General features: G+C 32.1%; 2 protein-coding genes across 2 annotated transcripts; one reads left to right on the top strand and one right to left on the bottom strand.

The window, feature by feature from the left end:
* LOC107631023 (p21-activated protein kinase-interacting protein 1-like) lies at nt 1131-3152 on the bottom strand. The gene is made up of 2 exons (XM_016334330.2): nt 2377-3152; nt 1131-1689 (listed from the first exon to the last, which is right to left on the bottom strand). The coding sequence occupies exons 1-2, from the start codon at nt 3031-3033 to the stop codon at nt 1381-1383; spliced, it is 966 nt and encodes a 321-aa protein (XP_016189816.1). The 5' UTR covers nt 3034-3152; the 3' UTR covers nt 1131-1380.
* On the top strand, nt 5685-7553 carry LOC107631022 (NAC transcription factor 25-like). The gene is made up of 4 exons (XM_016334329.2): nt 5685-5954; nt 6061-6392; nt 6769-7030; nt 7103-7553. Exons 1-4 carry the CDS (start codon nt 5747-5749, stop codon nt 7291-7293), a joined length of 993 nt encoding a protein of 330 aa, XP_016189815.1. The 5' UTR covers nt 5685-5746; the 3' UTR covers nt 7294-7553.

The raw sequence follows: 8708 nt of genomic DNA, 5'->3' as shown, positions 1-8708 counted from the left end.
AATATACTAATGTGCACATTATAAATAACTATAATATTTAATAATAATGTAAACTTTCTCAGAATTAAATCCTCATATTCCATTCCACCATAATCATTATTCTCTCAGAAAAATGCTTGTAAAAAATGAAGAAAAATAAAAATAAAAAGACTAATTGTAGAGCGTTTAATTTCATTTTGCAAAGAACTTTAACAATTTGTTAATATCTTGTGCCTTAATTGATTATTATGAATAATTGATCATGAGTTGCATGATGAAGAAGAGGACAAATGGCAAAGATGGGTGTGGCACATGCCCAATGATGGGTTCACGTCATCATGTTTGGAATTTATATGTATATTGTTATATGAAGTGCACTGCATAGGTGAAAGTATCTTGCTTAGAAGCAATTAATTGGACTTTATGTATATGTTTGCATGCAAAAATGTGTATGTTGAGTCTTTATTCTTAATGCCCACGTTTCTAATTTTTCTTATTCAATGTGGCAACCTAATCTATGTACAAAATACATGAAATTAAAGGAGGTGAAAATCATATGGGAAATCTTTAATTATTAAGTCTAAACTAAACTGTAAAATGCACCTAAAATATATGAATAGGTTTTTAGGAGTTGAAAAAAAAAAAGGGTATAATTGTTGTATTTGCCTTTTAATTTTAATAGTATATCGCACATTCGAAGGGTAAATTATTTCACAAATTTTTTGTAAGTGAATATCGAAAGATGTTTAATAGTATTATATATTAAATGTCGAAATATCATTTGACATTATATGTCAGTTAGGTCTGTATTTTTTCTTTTTTTTGCATGTGCAGTATACGTGTGGCATTTGCTTATACATATATAATAGTATTTTTGGTGAATATATGAAATCAGAGATTGTTTATGACTTATGAGGCTATAATATATTAAAAGAATATATTAAAAGAATGTTACATGTATTATCTTTTAATATATTTTATTTATATATTTTTTACTTTTAGTATTATAAGTAAATGATAAAAAGTGAACAAAAATAAGAATTTATCTTTTATATCATAAAAATATTAAAAAATTGTTATAAACATCATTCCTCGTTAAAAAAACGGAGGAGAAGGACCTAGAAGTTATTGTTCTCTATATAGTTACTGTATTTATATTCCAATGCAGCTCAACTAGGAACTTCAGCAAACTTGGTATAACTGATACCCTTGACAAAGGGTCCAATACAAAAATTTAGCTTACTACATGGGAGAATCTTAAGTATCACATTAAATTTATTCGTAATTAACTTTAGCTTATGCGCAGGGACTGCTTGTATAAAATGGATCCACAGGAAATAGCAGCCATCCTGTTGCAGTATTCCGTCTAAACATAAAATCCAACAATTCAGTATTAAGAAATTAAGACTCACATTTTAGAGATGATCCAGCAAGGCATGTCAACCTAGATTGTGTCTTACACTCAGCTACTGGATTCAACTTCTCTGTTGCAGCCATTCGAACATCCCAGACACGTATAACCCCATCAGATGATGCAGATGCAACTAGGTACGGATCATCACTCCCTGAAGCAGCATCACTATCTGTGAGCACAACAATTCCTTTTACACGGGCATTATGTGCTCCTTCAATGCAATAAGCCACCTTCCCGCTGTTTATGTCCCATGCTGTGATATTTCGGTCCTCACCACCTGTGTATAAAAGTCCATTCTACAACATAGAATAAACTCTAGGTGTCAAAAAGGAGTAGAACAAACATTGAAAAGGGAAAGAAAGCAACCTCTAGGCAGTGTCATTAGGGAATAATGGTAATTGTAAACCACAAATTATGTTGCTCTCTTAGTTGTATCAGAAAACAATCCAACCCCCAAACTCATCCCTCAATATGAAATTATGAATATATTTCAACTAACATTGTATGTATGCTGTATTTGCACATTCTTATCATCCATGCTACAGAAAGTTGACTTTACCAACAGAGAACTCGATCCTCAATCAAATGTGCAATACTTGCATTAACCAACATCATACACTTCCTAACAGATATTTTAGAATACAAATGATTGAGACTTCAATAACTTCCAAAATTACAACAATTCAAAAGCAAATAATACTTTAACACCCCTGTAAGCACATCTCCAGATCATCAGCAAAGAATTTTAATTATCTAGATCATCATTAAACACCATTCAGCAAGAACATAAATTTTTACATTTAAAGCTGAATTACAAAACAGAACAATGCTATATAAATACCCACACCCAAATTCCTTACAAAATACACACGTTCCATTAATTTAACATGGCTCTAAGCACATTTGCAATTTCCACTAAGACAAATCAGTATCATGCAATTGAAAGTTATATCACGAACTAAGGTCAAGAAAAAAGAGCGAACCTTCGCTGGCGTAGTGCAGAGGACCTTTTTCTGGCAGTCCAATTCAAATAGCAAGCGCGAATCCTCAGCCCCGTGGACAGTCACCTTCTCCTCCATGGCCATAAAGAACCTGTCTCCGGCCAAGTCATACCTCACTATACTTGCCTCCTTTCCAAGGCGGCAACAGAAGCTCCTTCGGCCACGTACAAGGTTGACCATGGCGAGGCATTCATCACGGCCAACAGAGAGTGCGAGCTTGCCGGAGGGGTGAAGTGCGAGGTCGTTGACGGCGCGGCGGTGGACGCGGGGGAGCGTCTTGAGGTGGACGAAGCCATCGGCGTCAAAGAGCGACAGTGAGCCTTCGGCGTCGGCGGAGAGGAGGTTGCGGGGAAAGGGAAGGGAGGGAGGGGCGTAGAAAGCAAGGGCGGTGACCGTGGCAGAGTGTTGGTGGAGGGAGCCGAGGGAGGCAGCGGTGGCGAGGTCGTAGAGGTGGATTGTGTCGTCAGCACCGCCGGAGGCCACGACGGAGCCGGAGACAGCGACGCACTTGATGAGAGAGAGGTGGGAAGGGTAAGAGAAGAGAGGGGTTAGGGTTAGGGTTTCGTTTTTGGGATTTAGGGAGAAGCCCCAAATGAACCTCTCGTACGATCCTGCTACCAGACTCATTCTTGGGTGCATATCGGTGGTGAAAGATATGCTGCTGCTAATGCTTAGTTTCTCGTATTACCACCTTCACTCTCCATAAACCCTACACTCTCAGCGCCACCAAGAAGGGGGTTTACGTTTTTGGTGTCCTTTTTTTAAAGAAAAAAATTAATAGATTCTTATTTTTGGTGGTAGACATTTAAATTTTTTATAATTTAACATTTATTTAAGTTTATTTTAAAAAAACTCGTACATGTTCCATCTTAAATTTTGGTAGTATTATTTGAATTATTCTGAGACTTTGTTGCTTTTATTTAGTAATTCATGGTTGATTGAAATGATATGCATCTGTGATGTGATTATATGGGGGTGAAAACTCAGCTGCAGTCGACTTTACATAAAGTTATTTTTGGATGGATGACACGTACTACCATTTAATTTTAAAAAAAATTGGTTTATTTTATACAAATTATTTAATTAAAAAATCAATTAATATAGTTATGATGTTAGAATTTTTACCCGTATTTTATTTTAAAAATAAATTGACTAATTTAAATTGAAAAATTGTAGTTAATTGTTTACTATATAATTTTTTAACTAAAATTATAATTAAAAATCATTAAAAAAATAAAATTATCTAGTATATTGGACCAGTTTAATGTTAATAAGATTTTCATTTATAATTAAGATTAATTTAAATTTTAAAAACTAAAATTTCTCTAACTTCCTACACACTTCATAGTTAGTTATTATTTCCTTCTTTTAAGTTTCTTTTCTCTCTATAACACGGTTTTCTTCTTTAATATTTCAATTTGTATCTGCAGAAAAAAATTTCAAAATCAGTGCATTTAGAAAAAAATTAATCCATTACTTATTGTACCTTTGATAAAATGCAGGATTTGTTTTACGAATGGTCGAATATAATTATATACACAAACTAAAATATTTTCAATTGTAGTTTTTTTTTCAATTGTAACACATCTAAAATTATTAAGTTATACAAAAAATATTTTTAAAATACATCTAAAATCATAAATCTAAAATTTAAATTTAAACATTAAAAAAAATTGCAATACATCTAAAATTATGAAGTTATACGGAAAATATTTTTAAAACACATCTAAAATCATAAATCTAAAATCTAAATTTAAACATTAAAAAATAATTGTAACACATCTAAAATTATGAAGTTATACAGAAAAATATTTTTAAAACACTTCCAAAATACAAAATTGCACGTGCAAAAATAATTTAACATTGCCATATATATGAAAATCTCTTCAGGCCATTTTATTCGATTTTTTATTTCAAAAAAATCAAAATTTATTGAGAATAATAAAAAAAGTAATGGTGTCAGAGACCCGTCCAAACCTTAGGTAAGTTTTCAGCGTGGACGAATGGCGACGTTGTTGCAAACAAACGTTTACGAGGAGGAGGAAGGCGGCGACGAAAATGAGTGTTGATAAAGAAAAATGTAGCGATGTGAATGAGCGTCGAAAAGAAGAAAGGCAGCGTTGAGGATGAGCGCGGGAGGTGGCGCGGATGAACGACGATGGAGGATGACTTCTCGATGTGCACTTCTGAGTTCTTCTTTGAGTGTTTTGTACGAGTTTAGTTAATAATTTAATGGTTTAAGGTTTATTTTATAATTTTAAAATCAAAATTTTAAATTTTGAATAATTTGATTTTTAGATGTGTATTTAAATTATAATATATTAATAATTAAATATATTAAATCTGAAACAGAAATTTAAAATTTAAATTTTAAATTTCAGTTTTTTTAGATTGTATTTTCAATGTGTATTTAATTTTAAAAAGACAATAAATCTATTCATAATTTTTAGATGTGTTTGTTTTAATTTTTTTTTAAATTATTGTAATAAAAAGCTGAATATTGTACTATTTTTAAAGAATACCTAGTTGAATTGATATGTTATATTGGTGTTACATATAAAAGCTGTTAATGGAAATGTGTCAAATATAATTATGCATTCTTTGTTGTGAAATATATGGGATGGAATTTTTGGCATATGATTAGGTATCTTAACTCCCCTGTTAGTCTAAGAAGAGAGTAGTAGACATTCTTTAATTTTTTGGGGGAGGATGAATGAGATTGGAAACACCAGAGATGCTTTTAATATTGCATTTCACATTGTATTTGTGTTTGGGAGGGGGGAGGGGGGAGGTGGGATGTGTGTGAGGGAGAGAAGGTGGCTTGTTTGCATAAGAAAAGCATGACATCAAAAACGTTCCATTCCCAAACTTCTCAACCCCTTTCTTTTTCCCAGCAAAACAGCCATCCTATACTAATTTAATTTAGTTTATTTTTATTCAATTTTTGTAATTGTAACTAAACTAAACTGCTCGATAATAATAAATAATAATAATAATAATTTTTTTTGTCACAACTTACAAAACAATAACAATGGCCAATTTAAAATAATTTTTTATTTGGACGATATTGATGAATTTTGAAATTTTGAGTGAATTTTTTTAATTGAATTTGAATTAATTTTTAACCTCCCTAATAATTCTCCCCGTTATCTACCTCGATGTCACTATCTGAGCGCTACTTTTTTCCCAAAATTCAGTGAAGAAATAAAATGAAATGGAAAAAAACAAAATAGCTATTAAAAAAGTTGTATTGTTGTATGTATATACTAAGGTGTATAAAGACTATATATGCATGAGATATAAATAGACAAGAGAATAATAATAATACTGAAAAATATTCATTCACTGATCCATGATCATGGTGGATAATAGCACAGATTCATCATCAGGAGCGGGTGAACAGCATCATCACCCTCAGCTTCCTCCAGGCTTTCGATTCCACCCCACAGACGAAGAACTCGTCGTTCACTACCTTAAAAAGAAAGCTTCTTCTTCACCACTCCCTGTCGCCATCATCGCCGACGTTGATCTCTATAAGTTCGATCCATGGGAGCTCCCAAGTACCCAACTTTTCCACACCCACATGCCCAATTCGTCTATCGGTTTCGTATTAGTAGCATGTGAATTAAAGTGATTATTTTTAATGTTGATTTTGTGAATATATAGGTAAGGCAGCGTTTGGGGATCAAGAGTGGTACTTTTTCAGTCCTCGGGATAGGAAGTACCCGAATGGAGCTCGGCCAAACAGGGCGGCTACTTCTGGGTATTGGAAAGCCACCGGAACGGATAAGCCTATTCTGTCTTCTGATGGGAACAAGCAGAAAGTTGGAGTCAAGAAAGCGCTTGTTTTTTATGGTGGCAAGCCTCCCAAAGGCGTCAAAACCAATTGGATTATGCATGAGTATAGGCTCACCGATAACAATAACAATGCTTCTTCTTCTAATTCATCTAAGCCTCCTTCTATCCCTCTTGATCCACTCAAGAAGACTTCTCTCAGGGTATCTATATTATTATTATTATTATTAGACAAAATGGATGTTAAATATTAAGATTCTATCAGAATTTATTGTTTTTAGTCGTCACTTAATTATCAATTTATTTTTTTTAGAGAAATGCTATGAGTCAGTAATTTTTGTGATTTGTAACCATTAAATAGCCATCAATGATGGTTTTAATGGTGTGAGATTGGTATAAGATTTCATCCAATGGCTCACTTTTCTTTGTTGGTTATATGCTGGCCAAAATTTAACAAAATTGCTAGTCCCTAAACTTTTCCTTTTTTTTAATCTGCTGCTTTTAGTTAATAATTCAACAACATACTTTATCTGTTAAATAAATAATTAAGGTTGTTATGGGGTGTGTGTGGTTTTGTAGCTTGATGATTGGGTTTTGTGCCGAATATACAAGAAGAGCAACAGCAGTAGTAGCAGCCTTCCAATTCCAAGGCCAGCGTTTTTAATGGATGAAGAGAAGGATCTAATTTCCATGGAGAGCAGCATGGTGCCAACTATGTCAATGTCAAAACCAAGAAGCACTTCAACAACAGGTTGTTATGGACCCATGGCACTTGAAAACGATGACAACTTCTTCGATGGTATATTGGCAGCATCAACCGATCATCACACCATGCAAAATGGTAATTAATTATTACCTTCCTTAATTACTTAATTCAAACAAATTAAACTTACTAGTTAATAATAATCCACAGGGTCTCCAGGGTCCTCATCTTCAAGCAAGAGATTCCATGGTGATCTTAATAATGGAGACAACACCTCCTTCGTTTCTCTTCTTAACCAGCTTCCTCACAACACACCCTTTCACCCAAACTCCATTCTTGGCTCCGTTGGAGACGCCGTCTTGAGGCAACAATTTCAACTTCCAGGCTTAAATTGGAACTAATTAATTAATTAATAATAATATTTTGCGTTGCTTTGGTGGGGGGTATTATAATTATATTATATTAATAGGTCTCTTGATCCATATTGTGTAGCTTAGTATATATATAGTTATTCACTTTTGAATGTAATAACCATAGCATACACAAATTAAAGAACAAGAGTTTTCATGATCATAACTATAGGCCTATATTTTGAAACTGAAGCAAGCTTACCCTAGATGAAATTTCATAAATGAATTCGGTTACACATGTTCATGGAGCATCTAATTTCTCTTCTGTGTTTTCTATATGTATATATAATCAAAGCCACACGTGAAAAACCTATGAATAGTATTATAATATATATATTATTGTTTTTGCCTTTAATTTGTTTCAATTATTGGGGATAGATGCAACAATGGTAATGGTGATTTACCACCATTCTTTAGGATGAAAATTCTGGTAAGGTCGTAACCACCTTCCTCTTTTTGGCATTTATGACTTGAAGAAAAAGTGTGTACTGGGAAACAAAAAATAACGAAACACCGCCGATAAAGTTAGGCAGAAAATTTTGGCCTTTTACTTATCTCACTAAAACTAAATGGTGTCATTTAAGCATAACCATAAGGGTGTGTTGACATAGCCATAGTCCATGGAGGTGTGTTTCTATTTAAAAATATTGTAGGTATATTAAAATTAGCTATTATATATTTGTGTATAAAAATATTATTTAAATTATTTTAAATATATATTTTATATTTTAATATGTATTTTATACTAATGACTGATTTTAATATTCATCAGTTACGTTTTAATACCTTTATATAAAAATTATACTTTTTTGGTAGTTTTTTTTTTTTTTATAAAATCTAAAATGCATCCTTGATTATCATGAATTAATTTTTCTCTATTTCATGAACAGAAAAGATTGAAATAGTTTTGTTTCTAACTTTCAAAGTAGTGCTCTTAAAAAGTTTCGATGTAATGTTTTTTTTTTTTAATATAAATTAGCTAGCTTTATAAGAGCGCATAATTTTTTCTTTATTATTTCAACTCTACATATTCATACTTAATTATCATTGCATGGGAAAGCATGACATACCTTATTTTCTAAAGGTCATAGTCTTAAAGTTGTTGAAACTTTGAAAGTATAAATAAATTCCAATGGCTCCACGAACTGGAGATGATCGAGATTACAAGTCTTAAGGAGAAAAGTAGTAAGTTCTAATTTGGTATTGACGTGGATTACTAAGTGAAAGTTATAATAGTATTATCATTTAATTTACAATAAAACTTACTCAAAATGGAAAAACAAGAGCTCAACTACAAGTCACAATGTTTTGAAAACTAATTAAATTAATTAAGGATAAGTGTTTATTTTAAAAGTATTTGTTGAAACAAATAACATTTTTAAATATGTTTTATATATCAATTTTTT

The sequence above is a fragment of the Arachis ipaensis genome, chromosome B03 (assembly GCF_000816755.2).
Source record: "Arachis ipaensis cultivar K30076 chromosome B03, Araip1.1, whole genome shotgun sequence".
Lineage (NCBI taxonomy): Eukaryota > Viridiplantae > Streptophyta > Magnoliopsida > Fabales > Fabaceae > Arachis > Arachis ipaensis.
Note: the sequence above shows the minus strand (reverse complement) of the source record. Positions and strands in the feature narration are given on the sequence as shown.